The sequence below is a fragment of the Zonotrichia albicollis genome, chromosome W, assembly GCF_047830755.1.
Source record: "Zonotrichia albicollis isolate bZonAlb1 chromosome W, bZonAlb1.hap1, whole genome shotgun sequence".
Lineage (NCBI taxonomy): Eukaryota > Metazoa > Chordata > Aves > Passeriformes > Passerellidae > Zonotrichia > Zonotrichia albicollis.
In genome coordinates this window covers 20,115,914-20,138,938 of record NC_133859.1, presented here as the reverse complement: position 1 = coordinate 20,138,938, position 23,025 = coordinate 20,115,914, and the positions used below count along the sequence as shown (strand labels likewise).

General features: G+C 41.5%; 1 protein-coding gene across 3 annotated transcripts in view; it reads right to left on the bottom strand.

Annotated features, from left to right (window-relative positions):
- Nucleotides 1–1,777: 1,777 nt before the first annotated feature.
- The window catches only part of LOC141726838 (creatine kinase S-type, mitochondrial), a 40,672-nt gene continuing 19,424 nt past the window's right edge, over nucleotides 1,778–23,025 (bottom strand). For 2 of the 3 annotated variants that reach the window (XM_074531942.1, XM_074531943.1), the window contains exons 2-10: nucleotides 22,353–22,526; nucleotides 18,730–18,928; nucleotides 17,244–17,339; nucleotides 15,150–15,371; nucleotides 13,210–13,295; nucleotides 8,867–8,990; nucleotides 5,226–5,360; nucleotides 4,769–4,894; nucleotides 1,778–2,007 (exon numbers count right to left, since the gene is read on the bottom strand). In XM_074531942.1, coding sequence (XP_074388043.1) covers nucleotides 1,888–2,007; nucleotides 4,769–4,894; nucleotides 5,226–5,360; nucleotides 8,867–8,990; nucleotides 13,210–13,295; nucleotides 15,150–15,371; nucleotides 17,244–17,339; nucleotides 18,730–18,928; nucleotides 22,353–22,504 — 1,260 coding nt within the window. In that variant the 5' untranslated portion in view covers nucleotides 22,505–22,526 and the 3' untranslated portion in view covers nucleotides 1,778–1,887. The remainder of the gene's footprint in view (nucleotides 2,008–4,768; nucleotides 4,895–5,225; nucleotides 5,361–8,866; nucleotides 8,991–13,209; nucleotides 13,296–15,149; nucleotides 15,372–17,243; nucleotides 17,340–18,729; nucleotides 18,929–22,352; nucleotides 22,527–23,025) is intronic. The other variant, XM_074531945.1, reaches the window with a different exon arrangement.

Sequence of the window (23,025 nt, the reverse complement as noted above, 5' to 3'; positions counted from 1 at the left end):
CTTGCAGCTGGCTACAACTGACTGTCAGACATGGGGGTGTGGATGTGACAGCCTGGTCAGAGAGTGAGAAAACTAGATTAGTTTTCCCAGGATCAGCTTGTGAGACTTTAGAGAGTTGCAGAGAAACAATGATAGCTTGTTATTATAAACAACCTGCAGGTGGTGTTTTCCTACTCTCTGTTTTCCTGTCTTACTCAAAGACTGTTTTTAAGAAAGGTGTTTTTGTTAATTAGCCAATCAGGTGAAATGTATTGATTAATTGACCAATCTGGTCTATCTGTGTTGGAACAATATATGAAGGAGAGATTTTCGAAGTAAAGCAAGATGCTGTGCAAACCAGCCTTCTGGTGAGTCTGTGTTGTTTCTTACTCAACAGCGACATGGGGGAAGTTTCTGACATCTTAAATAAGCTATCCCTGTAGCTCTCCCCACTACCAAAACCTTGCCATGCAAAATCAGTACATGAGCAGATACTCTCCTCTTCTACATAGCCTTACAGATACTACTCCCAGCTCAATGTCAATACATACAGCACATTCACCAGAGCATGTTTTGAAAGGTTACTGTGAAACACTGAATATGTTTCATATGCAAAAGATAAGCAAAGGGACTCCACTGTTTTTCCAAGCTGCTCACCACATGGAACAGTGGTCAGCACTGAGAAGCTTTTACTCAGGGTACTGTATTCCAGTACATCCTGGGCACTTGGGTGACTGGTGCTGGAGCCTGGTCCCTATTACCCATGAGCAGAAAGCTGCAGAAAAAGACTGGAAGAGGTAATGCTGGGCAAGTTTCTGTTGGATACAGAATATCAGAAAGCTGATATTTGTTACTTCTGATTTTAGGTTCAGCTTGCTGCAGTCTAAGGCCAGAGGTGGTACCTTGTGGAGAAATAGCTACGTGATAAGAACCCAGCTAATCTGAGTTTCTGCACCTGCAAAAAACACTGTGTCCTTGAGCATGGCTGTAGTACGATAACAAGTAGTGAGAGACGTGAGAAAAAGAAATGTAAGTTTTAAAAAATGAGGAAGAGCTGATATTGTAGTATAACTAATAGACTGCTTAGCTTACAGAATATGCATGAGCTTATTACTTGTTGTAAATAAATGTCTGGTGCTCTCTTCAATAAAGGAAGCTTGCTGATTCTCACATTGAGGGTCTCGAGCCTCCTTGCGCTGCAACAGTACCTGAGGAAAACACTTGAAAGTGACCTGGTGAATGCTCTACCAGGGCTAAGAAAGTCTGAGGGTTTGGGATGACATAGTAAATAAGTTTGTCTGCAAACCAGTCCTGGACAGAGAAGAGACATCTCCCATACAGAGATGCCAATGAGTTCCAGATGACAGGTCAAGTGGCAGACTTCAGAGACTGAAGCCTCTTGCAGCTGCTTGCTCTAGTTAACTTTTGAACATGGTGTTGAATGCTGAAAAAGTAATGAGCATGTTGCAAGCACCTGCCCTTCAGACTGAGAGATTTTTGTACTCTGGATAGGCATTTAAGACAAGTGCTTCTGTGAATAAAACTCAGGTGCTCAGAAGTCTGCATAAATATAGCCATAAGTGTACATACAAGCCAGAGTTATGTATTTGTGCCTTTTGCATGATTCAGGTAATACTTTCCTTATCATCAGCCAAGAAAGAAAGGTTCAAAGCCTAGGTAAAGGTTGCTGAGAAGACAAAGGGAAAAGGGAAGCAGTCCCTACAAAGTGGTTGTCCTACTAAAGCTGCACTAAGACTATTTTCTGTTAGTGTGACCAGGCATCTAGAGAGACGTTGGGTATCAGGCAGTGTTTTATTAAACAAGGTATTTAAATAGAGATATACAGAGGTGCCTTTCTGTCAAAATGGCAGCCATATTTTTTATCATTAACAGACATCAGCCACAAGATCACTTCCTGCCAAACTGAGGTAATGGTGGTGGTACTTTAATGTCTTGACCTCTTTCCAGTTTCTTCTCACAGTCAACTAGATAGTTGACTCCATCAATGACAATCTGAACTAGTTCTACCTACAACAAGAAAAACAATAAGAAGAAAAGATTTAGGCAACACTGTTAATAGAGGAAGGAAAAAATTGGCTTGTATGGCAAAGACTGCAAGTAAAGCCAGACCCAAGGAGAACCATGACCTGGACACAGAGATCACACATGCTGTGACACAGGAAATATAGGTCATGCATCGGTCGAGTGGAAGCCCATAGTAATTCCCTTCTCCCTACCCCTTCTCCTGTTCATGCTGAGCTTGGCCTTCTAACAGTAGAAATTTTCAAATAGTCTCCTAATTTCCACCAAATTCTGCTCCTACACATATGCCTATATAAATAGACAAACAGAAATGCTTATATAAAAGGTTTAGGCTTGAGTTTAGACACCTATTTCAAATATTACCACTCTGAGAATACAAGATGCTGAGAACTACAGTATGCCAAAGCCATGGATTCCCATTTGCTGTGTTCTCACAATTTACATATTAGGACAAAGAAAGTGAAAAGGCAGTGCCATGGATGTTTAGAGTCACTGGGCAGTTCTGTCTGAAGCAACAAATGCCAGTGTAAATAAAGAGGCTCTGGTGTTTTGCCAACAGCATCTTGTGAGGTTTGGATTAATACCTTTATCCAAATGTGTTTGAGCTTAAAAGCTATGGAACATTGGTCTGACATTTGGTAGATGACTGTGAAGACTACTGGCACTTTTTCTTTCTTCTGTACAAAGTAGGATAGTTGTATTTTCTTGATGGATAGTAATGAGACATATGAGTAATACTGAAATGACTCAGAATCATGCAGAGCTCTCCCTTACTGTTTAGCATGCTTAAAGCATCTGTACATATGTGCTTACTTCTTGATGTTTTAGACTGTTGTTTACCGATATTCTTGTGAGATACAACAGCTTTATTCAATATACAGTCAGTACTGTAGAAGAAAGAATGCACTGCATCCAAATGGACACTAGTGAATTGCAGAGGATAATCTATACATCATCAACCGTAGAAACGAAAACTTACTCTGTGATATTAAGATACTAGTATAGTTTTGTACTATTTAATTTTAAAGCCATATAGTTCTTTGAGGGACTGAAAAAGCAAAAATTATGTTCTCCTATGAGAAAACAGTCAACTGAAAACTAATTGGAATGGAAGTGCAAGGAGGGGAAGAGACACACTCATTTCCCCAATCCAGTAGTAGCATGAGCCTTGAAAGCTTCTGGAGACTAACTTGCTGTGGTAAGTTGACCTTGGCTGGATATCAGTTGCCCACCAAGCCACTCTATCACTCCGTTCCTCAGATGGAGGGGGGGAGAGGGAGGGAGGGCAAGAACATAACATAGGAAAACACCCTCATGAGTCAAGATAAAGGCAGTTTACTAAAGAAAAAGCAAAGGTGGCACACATGCAAGCAATGGGAAAAAAACCCAAAGATTTTATTCTCTACTTCCTGTTAGCAAGTGATCTATGACCTCTTCCCAGGAAGCAGGGCTTCAGCATGTGTAGTGGTTGCTCCGGAAGGCAAACACTGTAAATAATGAATGAATTAATGCCCCCCCCCCTCCCCTTTTCTTAGCTTTTATATCTGAACAGATGTGATATGGTATGGAATATCCCTTTGGTCAATTTGGGTTAGCTGTCCTGGTTATGCCCCCTCTCAAGATCTTGCCCACACTCAGCCCACTGGTAAGGGGGTCATAATGTTGGAGACAGCACTGATGCTGCACCAGCGCTGCTCAACAGTAGCCAAAACACTGGTGTGTTATCAACACCTTTCTGGCTACCAATGCAAAGCACAGTACTAGGGGGGCTGCACAGGGGAAAATTAATGCCATCCCAGTCAAACAATACAGTGAAAGTGCATGACTGAATCCTAAAAGGAAAACATCATGTTAATCCACTCTTAATGTCAGTGCTTGATTCCCTGTGTAGGTTAGTCCTAAAATCCTGCTTCTTTCCTCAGCATTTTGCACTGGACACAGCAGATACCTGTCCAATGTACAGTATGCAGCTCTGTTCCCAGTGTACAAGTTCAGTGAACCTCATTCAGAAAAATGGAGAGGGACTTTTTACAAGGGTGTGTAGTGATAGGACAAGGGGGAATGGGTTTAAATTGAAAGAGAGTAGGTGTAGATTAAATATTAGGAAGAAGAAATTCTTTACTGCAAGGATGGTTAGGCACTGGCACAGGTTGCCCAGAGAAGTTGTGGATGCCCCATCCTTGGAAGTGTTCAAGGCCAAGCTTGATGGGGCCCTGGGCAACCTGTCCTAGTTGGTGACATCCCATCTAATGGCAGAGGGGTTGGAACTAGATGATCTTTAAAGTCCCTTCCAACCCAAACCATTCTATGATCCTATGATTCTTAGATACATAGCTCATGCCCAGCACTGGAGAGACAACCTGTATACCTATCTCATAGCTGTGTAGTCCAGGAGGTATTCGGGTATAAAAGTTCATGCTGTGATGCTGAGAAACATTGTCCCAAGGGAATTCTGTTACCACAACCAAATCTTTCTAGTACCTGCATGCTTTCAACAAAATGCTTCAGCACATGATGTAAACCAGTCACATTTATGGAACTCGCTCAGGAACTTGTCATATTTGGCAAACATTGCATGCACTGTAGTAATTTTTTGTTGTGTAAGCTGTTTCATTTGATTAAATTCACAAGGAGAAAAAACTGCCATAACTCCAAAAAATGACTGAATTCTTAGTGAACTCAGATGGAGGGAAAGAGTCTTAGTGCAGATCTGAGTTTAAAGGAAGGAATAAAACAAACAAGTTACCTCTGATCGACCCATGCGGTCCAGGTTGGAGATATCATACACGTCTGCTACAGCTGCTGTGTCCACTCCACCAGTGCCACGCTTCTGTAGCCTCAAGTTATCCAGGATTTTTGGAAACCTGGGATCCTAACAGAAGAAACAGGTTTGTGCATATTGTCTTTTGCCTTGCTTATTGTTATTATCCATGATCTAATACCATCTCCAGAATGACAGGCAGAGACAATTTCCTCTGTCTTTGGATTCTGGCCTGTGTTTGTCTGCTGAGTAGATTAATTTCCATAACAAATATAATAATTTTCATAATACAAGTATGCTCAGTCATGCATTATGCCTGGGACCTAGCTGCTGCACATCTTGCAAACATCCAATTGCTGTAAAATTTCATTTTTTATTTGTTTATTTATAGATCACATGAAGACCTGATTTATATCACTGGCCTTTTAAACAATTTATGTACCTTGCTAAGCTTTGGCAGCTTTACATGGACTCCAGCACGTAAACCAGTTCCTAGGTTCGAAGGACAAGTCAGAACATATCCAAGACGTTCATTCCACATGAACTCCCAGCCTCGTTCTTTAATTAGTCTTTCAACCTATGAAGGCAAAAAAAAAAAAAGAGGAAAAAGAAAGAAATGCATACATCTATTTCATCTTCCGAGTTATTTATAGATTAAATTCTTTTCACTTTGTGTTGATGATTAACTTCACAATTTACCGATGGAGGTGCATATAGATATACTCAAGTAAAGTCTGGTTTGGCTCTAGTATGAGCCTTTGTATTCATCAGGCATCAAGTTTACCAGTGAATATTACAAAAATTTCTTCATCATTTTCTAACCGCCCTTGACTTGAAAGCTCTTTAGCACTTTTATCACATGGCCTTAGCCCATGAAACTATATGGTCACATAATAATTTTTTACCTATAGTATAAATGATTTTCTGGCCTAGGTGTTTTTAGAGCAAGGTTGCAAAGCACAAGTCCAAACATCTCAAATACTGTGGAACAAACAAAAGGAGCCAAAGCCTAGTTTTATATAATTTTCTAGGTGATTACATGATGCTAGGTGAAGGACACTTGATTTTTCAATGCCTAAAATTCATAGCCCTGCTTCCACTATGAAAAGACTACATAGGTCCTCTATAATGATTTTTATTAGTAATTCTAAAACCCAGTTACAAAGGAGACTGAAATCATTATCCTCAGAAATATCATAAAGGTCTATTGACCTTTGAATAAGCCACTATTCTGTCTACTCAAATACACTTCTGAGACTTAATTCTGTGACCCAAATACAATTTCAGTTCAGTAAAACCACTGTCAGAAGATAATCAGATACCTATGCCAGTTCAAGTTCACAAGTCCTCTGCAATATAGGCAAATATTTCCATTCTGCAGAAGAATACAAAATAATGGACTCTCCTGACATTTAAATATTGTGTGAGGACGCAGAAATTGCTTTTAAGAAACTAGATCTGATTTCCTGCCTCATACACTTGCTCTGGTCACAGTTTCCAAAGCTATCTAACCATATGTCAATGTCCAGAGGTCCACTTCTCTTGAACAAGAGATAAGCACAGTAGCAGAGGAAAACATGGAAACAACATCCACAAGCTGTCACTTAGACCCCAATCCTGTACATCATTCAGTCTCATGGATATGCCTAAAAAGCATACCAGATCCTAGTGAACCACCCAGATGCCAATGACGCATGCGCTAGGCACTTTTGTTTTTCCATGTTTCCAAACTCACCACATACTCAAAATTTCTTAGAGATGCTCTGAACTCACCTTCAGGGACCATTTCCTCAATCAGATAATCATAGAACCATATAATGGCTTGGGTTAGAAAGGACCTTAAAGATCATCTAGTTCCAACCCCCTGCCATGGGCAGGGATACCTTTCACTAGACCAGGTTGCTCAGAGGCCCATCCAACTTGGCCTTGAACACTTCCAAGGATGGGGCATCCACAAGTTCTCCGGGAAACCTGTGCCAGTGCCTTACCACCCTCACAGTAAAGAATTTCTTCTTAATATCTAATCTAAACCTACTCTCTTTCAATTTAAACCCATTCCCCCTTGTCCTATCACTACATGCTCTTATAAACAGTCTCTCTCAATTTTTCTCGTAGGCTCCCTTTAGGTACCGGAAGGCCACAATTAGGTAAACCCCATAGCTGCCTCTTTTCCAGGTTGAACAAACCAAATTCTTTCAGCCTTTTCTCATAGTGGAGGTGTTCCACGTCTCTAATAATCTTGGTGACCTCCTCTGAATTCGCTCCAACAGGTCAATGTCCTTCCTGTGCTGGGGACCCCAGAGCTGGATGCAGCACTCCAGGTGGAGTTTCACATTAGCATAGTAGAAGGGCAGCATCACCTCCCTTGACCTGCTGGCCACATTTCTTTTGATGCAGCTCAGGATACAATTGGCTTTCTGGACTGCAAGCACACATTGCCAGCTCATGTCCAGCCTCTCATCCACCAGCACCTCCATGGCCTTCTCAGCAGAGCTGCTTTTGATGTGTTCATCCCCCAGCCTGTATTGATACCAGAGGCTGCCCCTACTCAGGTACAGAACCTTGCACTTGGTTTTATTAAACCTCATGAAATTCCCATGGTCCTACTTCTTGAGCTTGTCCAGGTCCCTCTGGATGGCATCCTGTCCTTCAGGCATGTCAGCTGCACCGCTCAGCTTGGTGTCATCTGCAAACTTGCTGAGGGTGCATTCAATCCCTTTGTCTATGTTCTTGATGAAGACATTGAATAACACTGGCCCCAATACAGACTCCTGAGGGACACCACTCACCACTGATGTCCATTGGGACTCTGAGTCACTGACCACTACCCTCTGAATGTGACTGTCCAATAATTTCTTATATATCTAACAGTCCACTCATCAAATTCATCTCTCTCCAGTTCAGAGAGAAGGATGTTGGGCAGGACCACGTCAAAGGCTTTACAAAAGCCCAGATAAATGATATCTGTAGCTCTTTCTTAGTCCACTGATGTAGTCACTCCATCATAGAAGGCCACTAGGTGGGTCAGGCAGGATGTGTCCTTGGTACAGTAGTACTGGCTCCCTTGAACCACCTCTCTGTCCTCCGTGTGCCCTAACATAGCTTCTAGGAGGATCTGTTCTATGATATTCCCAAGCACAGAGGTGAGGCTGACAGGTCAGTAGTTCCCAGGGTCCTGCTTTCTACCCTTTTTAAAGATGGGGACAATGTTTTCAATTTTCCAGTCACCTGGGACTTCACCTGACTGCCAAGACTTTTCAAATATCGTGCAGAGTGGCTTGGCAACTACATCAGCCAATTCCTCCAGGACACTGGGTTGCATCTCATTGGGTTCCATAGACTTTTATACATTCAGGTTCCTCAGGTGGTCATGAACCTGATCTTTACTTACAGTGGGAAGCACTTTGCTCCCCAGTCCCCATCCTGCTGTATAGCCACAGGAGAAGTGTGGGAAGAGAGGTTGCCATTGAAGACTGAGGAAAAAAATTGCTGAGTACCTCAGCCTTCTCATCCATTGTTACCAGTTAACCAGCACTGTTTATCAGGAGGGGTACACCTTCTTTGACTTTCCTTTTCTGGCTAATATACATGTAGAAACATTATAGTTCCCTGCTTTCCCTACTTTGCCATGTGGTATTTTTTTGGGGTTTTTCTTAGGTGAAGGCCTGTGCTGGTGGCTTTGAAGCAATGTGGGAATGTACAATTGTATAAGCTATACAGCAGTTGGGGATTTCCTGAGAAAGGGGAGTCTAGAAATCCAGAGAAGCTGGAGTGAAAGCTGCTTTTCCAGAGTGAGGCAAATAAAGCAATTGTTCCAAGGAAAAAGAAAAAACATTTCTTTAGTCATTCAGTGCTAAAGATTGTAATGCAAAAGCTAAAATTACATTTTACCTATTTTTTTCTACAACTCAGCTAACAATTTATTTCCTTCTTTAACTGCTATTAATGTGGGTTGCTACTTGAACTGGTGTTACTTTATTTTGTTGCTTCTGGAGATGTCAGTTCAGTGTTAATCATGCTAAGTAATGCTGACAACAGCCCAACAATAAACAAACAGGTATACTAAATTCATTGAGTTACTACCTCTTTTAAACCGTGACAAAATCTTTCAAACACCCGCTTCATGTTGCCACCCTTTTCCATGGAGATCACCCTGGTGTGGTCCTCTTCATTAATCCAGACAAGAAATGTCTTGTCATTGTTATGCCTGGTTGAGAGAAAAAAAACAGCTTTAAACACAAGATAGGCCCTGAAAAATAACTCTCAGTATCCTTAGTTTCATTACAGTCTTTCAGGACTGTGAAGAGGTTAAGCACTACAAAATAACGTTGCTCTGCACAGTTAAGGATGCAGTTAAGCTACATTCACATCTTAATTCCCCCATGCCAATGGAATCATGCAGGTTTCTCAAGTCACAGTGAGAAGAGCAGTTTTCTCTGATTACATCATGCTGCCCTGAAGCTGAGCTATGAAGAACATGTCTTCAAACATTAACACAGTTGGGATGTACAGCTGCTAAGGGAACAGGTAAAGGGAGAAGCCAAATTCTGTATCTTCAGTCCCTGGGGATGGTTTTTACTGTTGTTAGAAAATTGTGCAGTTAGAAAAAAACCTGAGGGCACAGCCACATGACCATACCTAATTGTATTGTCTTCTAAATCAAATCTCAGTGCCTTTCATATCACTTTATAACAATGAATTGCCACATCAGTCAAATTATATGTCTGAGGAAAACAGCTACATGTTACTTCTGGACACTGCATTAAAGATGCTGGCTTGGCAATTAAGATAATGCCTACAGAGAAGTTATCTATTCTTGTTCCAGAGAGATTAGTCATGACTAGGTTTCTAAAGTGCTAGATCAAACTTGAGGTCAATTTTCCTTGCTTTTCCCAATTTTTTCTATCTTTTGCAACAATTTTTCTACAGAATGTAGAAAGTGATTGATAAGATTTGTACATAGAAACAGTAGAATATGACCAAGCTTGAAACATGTGAAATTTGCAACTTCACTGAGAGCCTAACTTGCCACCTGCCTTTTACTGCAGCTTGTTTTTCACACGTTGACAATGCAAAACTGAATAGGTGCAAGCATCCTGTGGCCTGACATTATAATTACACACTATAATTACAGAGAGGTCCAGTTATTTAATTTTCAGTCATGTACAAATATTCAGGGTAGGATTTTCCAGAGACTGATGTTTTCCTGACTCAGCTTCTTTAATTAAATGAATCTTCCCATTGCATTAAGGAATGCTGAGTGATACCACAACACAGAAAAAAAAAAAAAAATCTGTTCTATGGCAATACTGCATCATGTTCAGAAGCCTATCCAGTATTATTCTGATAAGTTAAACCGACTATGTCAGGGAGCATGCACTGTAAAACCTGACAAAAGCCTGTGGAAATAATTTCATGGTGATTCACAGACTCTTTCTAAAATCAATTTTTTATGTTGAAATAGAAAAAACATATTAAAAAACCCATAGAAGGACCCTTGTTTATGGTGCTACATTGTGTTGCTGTTATTAATGATAGTTAATGTAGAATCATAGAATAATGGGATTATTTAGGTTGGAAAAGACACTTAAGATCATCAAGTCCAACCATTAACCTAACACTGTAACGTCCACCACTAAACAATGTCCTTAAGTGCCACATCTACATGTCTTTTAAATACCTCCAGGGATGGTGTCTCTATCACTTCCTTGGGCAGTCTGTTCCAATGCTTCACAACCCTTTTGGTTAAGAAATTTCTCCTAATATCAAATCTAAACCTCCCCTGGTGCAACTTGAGGCCATTTCTTCTTATCCTATTGCTTCTTACCCAGGAGAAGAGGCTGACCCCCCACCTCAGGTAGTTGTAGAAAGTGAGAAGGTCTCCCCTCAGTCTCCTTTTCTCCAGATTGAACAAATCTGGTTCCCTCAGCCACTTCTCATCTGACTTGTGGTCTAGGCCTTTCACCAGCTTTGTTGCCCTTCTCTGGACACACTCCAGAACCAATACATCTTTCTTGTAGTGAGGGGCCCAAAAGTGAACACAGTATTTGAGGTGTGGCCCCACCATTGCCAAGTACAGGACAATCACTTCCCTCGCCCTGCTGGCCACACTATTTCTGATACAAGCCAGCGTGCCATTGGTCTTCTTGGCCACCTGGGCACACTTCAGGCTCATTCATATGGCTATTGACCAACACCCCCAAGTCCTTTTCTACTGAGCAGCTTTCTAGACACTCTTCCCCAAGCCTGTGGCATTGCATGGGGTAGTTGTGACCCAAGTGCAGGACCTGGCATTTACCCTGGTTGAACCTCATGCAATTGGCCTCAGCCCATCTATCTAGTCTGTCCAGATCTCTCTACAAAGCCTTCCTGCCCTCAAGCAGATAAACACTCCTACCTAACTTGGTGTCATCTGCAAATATATTGATGGTTCACTCGATGCCCTCATCCAAATCATCAATAAAGATATTAAACAGAATTGAACCCAATAGTGAGCCCTGAGAAACATCACTTGTTAGTTTTAACTCCATTCACCACACCTCTTTGGACCCAGCCATTCAGTCAGTTTTTTACCCAGTAGAGAGTGAGAGTACACCCTTTCAAGCCATGAGCAGCTAGTTTCTCCAGGAGAATGCTGTGTGAAACTGTGTCAAAGGCTTTACTGAAGCCCAGCTAAATAACACCTGCAGCCTTTCCCTCATCTACTAAGTGGATGACATTGTCTTAGAAGGAGACCAGGTTAGTCAAGCAGGACCTGCCTTTCCTAAGCCCATGCTGGCTGGGTCTGATCCCCTGCTTGTCCTGTACATGCCATTTGATGGCACTCATGATGATCTGCTCCATAATCTTCCTGCACACCAAGGTCATGCTGACAGGCCTGTAGTTCCTCAGATCATCCTTCTGGCCCTTCTTGTAGATGGACTTCACATTTGGTAACTTCCAGTCAACTGAGACCTCCTCAGTTAGACAGGACTGCTGGTAAATAATTGAAAGCAGTTTGGTGAGTGTCCACTCCCTCAGTACTCTTGGAAGAATCCCTTTGGGCCCCATTGAGTTTTGTATTTCTAAGTAGTGTTGCAGGTCACTGACCATTTCCCCTTGGATAATGGGGCTTCATTCTGCTCCCTGTCTTCCAGCTCAGAGGGCTGGGTGCACTGAGAACAATTGATTTTACTATTAAAGATTGAGGTAATGAAGGAATTAAGTACCTCAGCCTTTCCTCATCCTTTGTCACCATGTTTCCCCCTCCCATCCAATAACGGATGAAGAGTCTCTTTAGTCCTCCTTGTGTTGTTAATGTATTTATACAACTATTTTTATTGCCTTTTATGGAAGTTGCCATATTAACTTCTAGCTGTGCTTCCTGGACTCTTTTGCCCTTCAGGACTGCCTCACAAGGCACTCTCTCAACCAGGCCCTAAAACAGGCCAAAGTCTGCCTTCCAGAAGTCCAAGGTAGCAGTTCTGGTAACCATATTTCTTACTCCTCCAAGAATTGAAAACCCTTATCCTTTCATGATCGGTGTGCTCAAAATGGCCCCCAAACATCGTATCATCCACAGTTCTTTCTCTTTTCACAAACAAAAAGTCCAGCAAGCATGTCTTCCCTAATTGGCTCATTCTCCAGCTGTGTCAGGAAGTTTTCTTCTGCACATTCCAGTACCTTCTAGACTGTTTCCTCTCTGCTGTATTGTATTTCCAGCAGACAAGTGGTAAGCTGAAGTCTCCAAGAGAAAAAGGGCTAGTGAATGTGAGACTACTCCCAGATGCTCATAGGATAGTTCATCTGCCTTTTTATCCTGGTTAAATGAAGACCACAAGGATATCTGCCTTGTAAGCCTTTTCACTGGTTCTTGCTTATAAACATGCAACCCTTTCATCACCATTGGCAAGCTCTAAACAGTCAAAACACTCCCTAACATACATGGCTACCCCATGGCCTCTCCTTCCTTGCGTATCCCTTCTGAAGAGTTTATAGCCATCCATTGAAGCACTCCAGTTCTGAGTCATCCCACCATGTTTTCATGACTGCAATTATATCATAGCTTTTCATCTGTGCAATGACTTCCAGCTCCTCCTGTTTGCTGCCCATGCTGCAGGAATTGGTGTAGATGCACTTCAGCTGGGGTATTGATCCTTCCACCTTTATTGTGGGAGAAGCCCTAATTCCTTTGTGACTGTTATCAAGCTCTTCTATGGTTTTTAACACTTCAACAATCCTTGCATCATTTGTGTGTCTTTGCCTATAAAACTATAAAGGGGTTTTTTTCTTCAATTAATCTTTTGAAACACTACAAAAATATTTAAAAACAAACTGAACATGCTATGAGTACCAGTGCAGAGTGACTGTGGGGTTAGGAGAAGCAAGGAGACTTGTAATACATTTTTTAAAACATGACACAAGCTTCTACATATCACACAACATACCAGATTCCTCTGGCATCTGGCCAGTCACGTGCCATCCCAGCACATGTTAGCAAAGGAGACACTGGCTTATCAAAGAGAAAATGGTCCTGGACACAAAAACAGGACCAGGAAGAGAAATAAAAACAGAGAAAGAGAAAGATACAAAATAAATTGAAGTTTATTAAGGGAAGCAGTATAACCCTGTCTTATCCATTTAATATTAAGGTAGTCAATACAATTAAATGAAATAGCATGGCTTGTGAACCTGATTCTTTCCTGACTTAAAGTATGAGAATAATGTTGATAACACACTCATGTTTTGGTTGTTGCTCAGCAGTGCTTACTCTAATTCAAGGACTTCTCAGTTTCCCATGGTCTGCCAATGAGGAGGTGCACAAAAAGCTAGGGGGGAGCATGACCCAGACAGCTGACCTGAACTAGCCAAAGGGATATTCCATACCATAGAATATCATGCTCGTTATATAAACTGAGGGGAGTTGGAGCAGCTGAGGAGTGGCTGCACAGTACTTACTTGCCAGCTGGGGTTAAACCACGACAGACTTGTCTGGGTCAAAGTTGACCTCTAGATAAACCTTTCAACCAAATATTATATGTATCCACTCATTAAAATAGTATTGTTAGCAATATGATATATGCATCTGTTCATTGGCAAAACATGTATTCATGTGTCCATATTGAGAAACTAGACAAGACCATATCTGGCCTTGTCTGCAGGTGTAGGAACAAAGACAACTCCCTTGGTTCCTCCTTGAGGCCTGGCCAGGCTTTGGGAGAAACCCAATAGGAGAATGAAACCAGATATTTCCATTCTAGAAATAATAGTAGCTTGTTTATTCAACAACATAAAAGCTGGGCTACTCTCACAGTGAAGTTGGAAGCCTCTTTTCCTGTAGGTGGGTGCACCTGTAGGATTTCCCAGTTACCAGGAATGGTCCTCCAGTCCTTTGCTGTGACAGTGTCTTCCTCCAGCTTTTGTGCAGATCTGGATGAAGTGGTAAAGTATTGTGGTAACTGGTGATGTATCTTTCTTAATCACTATAGGCATTCTTTTGTAGCAATGATTAGATGGATTGCTTAGCTTACCCTTTTGTAATTCTTTGCAGTTTTGTATTATAGTAAATTACACTAATCCTTAAGTTGGTGTCTGTCTTTGGTACTGACCCTGCCCACCATCAAAACAGCTATCTACTGGGAACTATCAATAATTACATCTTTCATTTTCTCTCCCGGAGAGCCAACCTATGGGGGAGATTTCCTTCCCTCCTTCCTCTGATTACAGTAGCATTTGAGAACTTTAAAGATTTTGAATACCCTTTGCACAGCCTTGAAACCAACCTGATTCTTGTGCTAGGAGCCAGCATGTTGCTGAATATGGTTCAGGTCTTGTTTAAGGTTAAACAGTTATTTAAGAACATCACCCAGGCATCTATCTCAAGGATGGATAGTTTTTAACGGCAGGGTGTGGGAAAATATGGGCAAGTACCCAGGACAGTGACCACCTTCAACATTTTGGAACCCCTGAAAATGTGTAGAATCCTGAAAAACTAGTAAATATTAGGAAGAAGTATGCTGTCACCCTGGCAATTCCAGAGAGATACAAATCACTGCAACCTGTTGGGGCCTGGCTAATGCCTACAGAACCCTGTTCTACACTACTCAGTACCCTCAGGGGGAAGACATCTCTGGATCTGATGACAAAATGACAGGCACTGAGGCTTCTACAACCCCAATGATAGACATTGTGGCTACTTGAGCCCCAGTGACAGGTCCTGCACTTACTCCAACCCCTGTGACAGACACTGCCACTGAACCAGAGAACCAACCTGTGCTGGTTGATTCAGTTACCCCTATACACAAGAAGAAATAGACATGAAAGATATCTCATTTAGTAAAGGAGGACACGTGCAAAAGCCAGACATGTAACATGGAGTTATACTTACATCAATAAGCTGCTGCTGATCCTTCTCAGACATATTTGTCAAGCTATAGTACTTTCCAGAAAGGTCTCCTTTCAGCCCAGCTAGAGCAGTGACTACAACATTTTCCACTTCTCTTCTCTCTGCCCTGGTACAAGCTGGAGGAAGGCTGAGACCCCGAATGCTACGACCAGTACGTACTCGTGATGAGAGGACATATCTCTCATCAAATTGACCATGGGTGATCTGAAGTAAAAATGTTTTTTAATTTACATACAGTCACTCATTTTGTACATCACCATTTAAAAATCCCATCATAAAAAATGGGTCACCTTTCTGCCCAGGAATCATGACCTCTTCTAGATATCACAGAACATTAGGAACCCTTCTGTTTCAAATAATAAGGGTTTTTTAAGAAACTTCAAAGTTCTTTTGCTGACTGAATGTGACAAAGTAATCAGCTGATTTTTCTTAGCTCCAGCATGGAATATGAAAAGATCTGAATGGCTTTTGGAAACATGGATATGAACATGAAAATGCAGACAGATGTGGAAGTTCTTCTGAAAGAAGAAAGTCTAAGATGACACTAATCAATGCCATTATTGAACTATGAAGGAAATACTAAGCAATGGCTAAGACTTGACTCTGTGTGTGCAGAAGAAGGGGAATGTTTTCACTCTGATCCTTAAATACATGGTTAACTTTAGCTCATGAACAGGCTCACAGTGCCATTAGGCAAAGCCCCAAATGTTTTGTACCAGCTGGGATCAATATCTCTGTTAAGAACAAGGAAGGAATGCAACTAGTTTGCTGTTAGGTCCATGAGTGCACCAAGGATCTCTTCAAACCTCTTTCACCCTCTCTCCACTGGGTTTTATCCAGCTCTGATATTGCACAGTTGTGTAACCATGGATCCAACAACTTTGAAACTAGCTGTCTGAAAAAGATTTCTGAGGAGTTTCATCTGCAGTCTTTACACCTTGATTTGAGCTGCATTGAATTTAAGGCTCCTTTCAGTCCTTGTCTGAGCTACTTTGTAAGTATGCCTGTGCCTGGTCTTGTACCTTGTTTATCCTGACCCTGTCTCGCTGACCAGTCCTCAGACTTGCCTTGTCACTATGGGGTTTTCTGTCAATCACTGGCCTGTTGGCTGAACCTGATGCCTTAAGTTTTAGCTTTCATATTTTTCAGATTCTATACTGCCTTAGTGTGTTACTCTGAACTTCATATTAAATGCTAGTAAGTTCTCTCCACGGGATAGTTAAACAAAACAATCCTTTTCCAGCTTGAGAACCAGGGACAGCCTCGGGTGCAAAAGCATAAACAATGGCAAATTGAAGAAAGCAACCAGGAGGATGGGACTTCATAACCTGAAGCTGTAATTGGACAATTAACCCCAATACGTAAATAGACCAAAACTTAGAAAAGTGTGAAAACTCATGACTGTCGTCCATCTTGGGTGTAGCCCTGGCCAGGCTCTTGTACTGCCCAAGGTGTATCCTTTAAGGCCTTTTAATAAATACCTACTTTATTCTTTTAACTTTGTCTAGTGTCTGTTCTAGGTCAGCCTCTCTAGGCATCAAACCTGTTTACTGTAACTAGTCCTGTTCACCTGTTCTCTACTTGCTTGGGTACTGTGGAAATGTGCCTTTGGTGGATCCGCTGTTTTGCCTGTCTTGCTATCACTCTTGGCTCCTAGCTTGCTCCTTTTGCACAGTCTTGTACCTCTGACACTTCTGCATAATGTCAGGGTGTAATTGAATGCAGCAGTCAGGTAAAAGTGGTCCAGTAAAGAGAGGGAATTAGAAGAAAATAATAAGGAAGAGAAAGAAAGGCCATGTAGATGCTAGCTTGTCAGATGCTGAAAACCCCAGGAAATCTAAGCTGTAAACTAACAGGCTTGCAATAAGAAAGGACAGAAATGGAGCTCACTTCATTCAGACATACTCCCTTTGGGATGTGCCATTTCAGTAATTTGTGTCATTCCAGTTTCTTTAGCCAGTTTCCTCAATTTCATTGGAGTTTGACTGGGGGAAAAATGTACTATTACATACAATATCATCATTGTAAGCAGCAGCATTGAATTTTGATTTCCTCATTATTTTATTTAAATCCTACCTTGGATGCATCCAGGTCTGTGTGATGCTTCATTGTGCATGGATCATAGCCATTATGTCTCACTTTAATGACAGGGTCAAAAATCTCAGCAAATACCTATGGAGTCAAGAGAATCTACAAAAAGTCTTCACTATCATAGAAACACTTTATTGCACTAACTTCAGTCCCAAGGGAAATCCCTGGTACAGGCTCCTGGCTGATAGCCATGGATGTCAGCAAGTGCTGACTGGGGTAAATATAAAGGGAAGGGTCATATGTGGGTTGTATCTTTGAAAACGCATCCGAAAAAATTCCCTCTCAAAATCTATTTTCAATAGATCTATTGCTTATGTAGCAGATGGTAACTGCCAGTAGTTTGCCATGAGATTTGCAATTGCTCTGAGTTTCTCCTGTACATTACAGAAGCAGAACATGAAATTTCACCCTCTGTCTCCTAATAATAAATTGGGAGATTATTGGTGGTGGATTTCAGTCATTTTGACCTTAACAGTGTTCTATAGTGGTTGCTCACCTTCACAACAAAAATTGCACCTTACTTTAGTTGCAGGCTTATTCTAATTACCCCAGATAGGTACCATATGTGATGGCAACCAGATTAAATTTCAGGATTTATTAGCAACTAAAATACATGTTCAGTATCCAGGCAGCTTCTGCCCTGTTCTTAGGTCATATGAGAATATCTGTCTTCACTGCCATTGACTACTGGTGCTACTTAGAACCATTTAGCACATGTATGTCAACACATCACAATCACACCTTCATTCTGTTGTGCAGCAATAACTCTAGCAGAGCTTTTCAAGGCAGCCACTATGTCTAAATAAGTAAAACAAATCACAGAAGCTGGTAGTCCCAGAATACCAGATGTCTTCTTCCATGTTGAGCAGCCTAGCATTTGGGATACTCTTAAGAGATTATATAATAATATACTATTGTATGGTAGACTGAAGGAAGCAGATCACATAGGTCAATAAAAACAAGAATTTTCTTCTTTTTTATATACTAATACTGTCTTTGGCTTTTGTCAGGGTCCACTAGTTACGGCTTAAAGATGCCCAGCACTTCACAGAAGCCATTTTTTTTCAGTTCTGACACAGTTTTTTTTTTACAGTGTAATTTATATATTACCTTTATTTTGGTATCTCCTGCTGTTTTTCCATAAACTATGTTTACTATTAGGAAAGAGAGCAGTTGTTGGAGGCAAATAGAGGATTGCTCCCAAACAACCACATTTTATTGACTTTGACTGCAGTATAGAGGGCTCCTTTAGCAATGCCTCATATTCACTGCTTTTCCTAATGTAGAATAGCATTCAAATCCTCATTAAGAGTAAGGAAAATGTACATGATCTACCCCATATATATTCCCTGGGTCACAATTTTTCTTAGAAGTCCCTATTTGACTAAGAATATGTGTTCATATAATGAGGTCTTATGAAATATACCATACAAACTGAAAAAAATATAATAGAATTGTGAAAATACTTTACCTCATAGGATTCTTCATCACCTGCAACCATACCCACAGTTTTAATGAAAGGATGGCCAGGATTGTCAACCCCGGTTTGGATACACTGGTCTAGGGTGTAGCCATTGGGAGTCATCTTGTCCCTTAGCCTGGCATAAATTGCTGGTGTGAGGCATTCAGCCATGCAGTTGTTATGTTTGCGGAGATCAGGATAGTCTGCACTGAAGAGAAAAAAACATAATAAGCACTTAATATGATATCTTTAAACAGTAATCCTTGCTAGTTTAAGAAACTACTTAAGGGATCAGGAAATATGGAATACACAGCATAGCTGAAAAATATAATTAGTTCTTGGTTTATACCTGTATTCAGTTCATGTGGCAAGATTTTTCTAGTGGAGGGGCTGCAGGAATGCCTTCTATGAAAAGAAATCAAGAGCTGCCTCCATGCTCAGAGACAGTTTCAGTGGGCTCCAAAATGGACCCCACCACTGGCCAAGGCTGTGCCAATCGGTGAAGCTGGTGGCGTTTCTGTGATAATATATTTAAGAAAGGGTAAAAGACACTGCATAGTAGTTGTGAGAGAGAAAAGTAAGAAAAAATGTGAGAAAAAACAACCCTGCAGACATCAAGGTCAGTGAAGAAGGAGGGAGAGGAGGTGCTTCAGGTGCCGGAGCAGAGATTCCCCTGCAGCCTGTGGTGAAGACCATGGTGAGGCAAGCTAAACCCCTGCAGCCTATGAAGGATCCCATGCCAGAGGAGAATGATATGCCATGAGGGAAGGTGCAGCCCATGGTGAGCCAATGATACAGCAGGGTCCTATCAGGAACTGTGGCCCATGGAGTGTAGACCATGCAGGAGCAGGTTTTCTAGCAGGAACTGTAGTCTGTGGAGGACCCATGCAGGAGCAGTCCTTGAAGAACTGCAGTTTGTTCTTCAGAGGGATTCGCACTGAAGATCACTGTTGTGGTTTGACACTGGCCAAATGCCAGGCACCTAAGAAAGGCACTCACTCAGCCTCCCCTGCCACAGCTGGGCAGAGGAGAGAAAAAAAAAAATAAATGAAGGGTTCATGAGTTGAGATAAGGACTGAGAGAAAACACCCCAAGGGCAAAACAGGCTCGGCTTGGAGGCGCAAAGTGAATTTATTACTAACAAAATCAGAGGAGAATACTGAGAAGTAAAATAAGCCCTTAAGAACACCTTTTCTTCCCCCAACCCCCCTTCCTACCGACAGTGCAAGGAGACAAGGAGTATGGGGTTGGGTCAGTTCATCACCCAAGGTTTTCTTCCACTCCTTGGGGAATGGAGTCCTTCTCCTGCTATGCTGTGGGGTCTCTCCCATGTGAGACAGTTCTCCACAAACTTCTTCAACATGAGTCCACTCTCACAAGCAGCAGTCCTACTGCACCTGCTGCAACATTAGTCCCTCCAAGGACAAACAGTCCTCCCAAAACTGTGTCAGCATGGATCTCTCTTCCACGGGGTGCAGCCCTTCAAAGACAGGCTGCTCCAACTTGGAAGCAGGGGCTCCCCCTCTCACTCCACTGGGTCTCCCACTGGACCACAGCCTACTCTAGGCATCCTCCCACTCTGGCCTGGGCACCTCTCCCCCAGGCTCTGAGTGGATCTCTGCATCCCCAGAATCCCCATGGGCTGCAGGGGGACAGCCTGCTTCACCATGGTCATCACCATGGCCTACAGAGCAATCTCGGCTCCGGTGCCTGGAGCACCTTTTCCCTCTCCTTTTCTACTGACCTTGGTGTCGCCATGTTGGTTTCCCCTCACATGTTCTTACCTCCTCATGTTCTCTGGCTAGGAAAAAGACTGTGCCCCCACTTTGTTTGGAATTTCTTCTTAAATATGTCATAACAGAGGCATTACCAACCTCTCTCATTGGCCCAGGTTTGGCCAGCGGCACGTCCATCTTCAGAGCCATCAGGGATTGACTCTGCTGGACATGGTGGAAGCTTCTAGCAGCTTCGTACAGAAACTGCCTCTGTGGCCCACCTGCTACCAAAAAACAGGCCGTGCAAAACCAACACATTCATGAAGGACTCTATCCCGTGGGAGGAAACCCACTCTGGATCAGGGGAACAGTGTGAGGAGGAAGGAGTGGCAAAGTGTTATGGGCTGATCAGAACCCCCATTCCCCATCCCTGCCTATGCCGCTTCGGGAGGAGGAGGTAGAAGAGTTAGGAGTGAAGTCAAGCCTGGGAAGAAGAGGAGTGTGGGGGACAGGTGATTTTAGTTTTGTTTTTATTTCTCAATATCATACTCTGTTACAACTGATTGGCAATTTTAAAAATTATTCTTCCCCGAGTCAAGTCTGTTTGGCCTATGATGATAATTGGCCTCCAATCTCTTTGTCTTTATCTCCACCCACAAGGTTTTTAACCTTGTTTTCTCCTCCTGTCTTGCTAACAAGGGGAAGTAAGAGAGTGGCTGTGTGGACGTAAGGCAGCCGTACAAAGATGACCCATCGCAATACATTGCACTGAAATTTAGGAAGGGAGGTATATTGAAGTCACACAAAGTACTCCACACTGCACTGCTGGGCTACTCCACTAACAGACAATAGCAGTTTTCTGTTACTTGGAGCGACCAGACAAATGAATCCTTGAAAGTGTATTAAAACCTATTAAATCTCTGCTAAGATACTTACTGAGAATTAAAAGTGCTCTAACACTGTTTTGTTCAAGTAGGAAATTAATTATGTTTAACTGAATAAGAGCTCTCATTCTGAACTGAAATATTCTTACAGCTTTGTGGACATCAGTGTAACTGTCTGATCTATATCAGCTAGGAATCTATTAAAAAAAATATTTGAGGTTGTTTTAATGGTTTTATTTACCAAAAGCTGTACAATATAATAAAGCAGAGAAAATGAAGATTATATGCTTTCAGAAAGCATTTTTGTGAGTCAGATCACGTTTACCTTGTTTTGACAGCACTTTGCTTTATGCACAATCCCATTACTTTTATGAGCGTTTATTTGAACTAAGATGCTATTTGCCATGAGGGAAAAAAAAAAAGTCTGTCAAAGCCTGGTCCTTTTTTGAGGTGTTTTGTCTTTTCACAAATATGGCCAGCAAAGTGAGCATACATATTTGTAGTTCGTTTCTAATTATTAACCAACTAGGTTTTAAACAGAATTAGGAATATTTCAAGTACAGTAGTTATAGAAGATATTTCTTCACTACTTGTATAATTAAAATAATTTTATCCTTCCTAATATTAGAATCTATGCAACCAGACAGTCCAATAGACACTGAAAGCATTCAAGAGCTGACAAGATAAAATAAGGACTGATTTTGTGCTTTGCCTAAAAATTGAACCATTTTTCAGGCTTGTCATTGTTTGGCAATGATTTTATAAGTATATTGATATGATTGAACATCCCTGTTTTCTGTCCTTGAAGGCCATTGTCAGTGCTATCTAAAACTGGGGTTATTAATAAAGGATGCTGGGTTTTAGGTTGACAGTTAACAATCCATATGCAGACAAATAGATGGTGTGTTTGAGTGAGGGAATAGGTGCTCTAAAGCTTTAATGGAGATCTTCCTCCCCCAAAGAGTTAAACATCATGCCTAGCTCAGTTAGCTGGGCCCTATGCTCAGGTGACTAGTAAACCCAAAGAGCTTACCTTGGAGGGAAGAGTTTTCGTTTTTCTTGAACAGTAGCTTTAACATTTTGCTTATTGAAGAGGTACCCAGCAGTTAGGATCCCTGTGCCTGCTGCTGCAAAGGATGCAGCAGTTGCATGGCCAGCCAGGAGACGACAGAATGTGCTAGCCATTTGTCTTGGAAGGATACAATTTCTAAAAGAGAAGGCAAGCTGAAATCAACACAGAAGATCTCATGCAATGCAAGTGAAAAACAAACCCTCACTTTTAACTGTAGTGCAATAAATGAAGCAATAATTTTAATTATTGGTTTGCATTGAAACAGCGCATTAAGAAAAATGGTTAGAATTTACTGTATTTCTATATATATACCTCTGGTAGACTTGGAAATCAACTGATTTTTAGTGCTATATTTAGCACACAATTCTAAACCCAACACTCAGAGTATTTTAATTGTGTTAATGATTTAGGGCCATAATTGAATGCTTTAGCTTGCTTCATAGCAAAAATACATTACACAGAGGTGGCTTTCCACTGACCAAAAAGGTGCAATATTGGAGGAAAAATGGCAGACAAAAGTATATAACACAGAAGGACTATTTTGGGGAAAGGGGTAAGACCAAAGAAGGTTGAAATCATATGGGGGTTATGAATATTTCATTGTATAATCAGTTTTATAATGCTGATTGTAGAT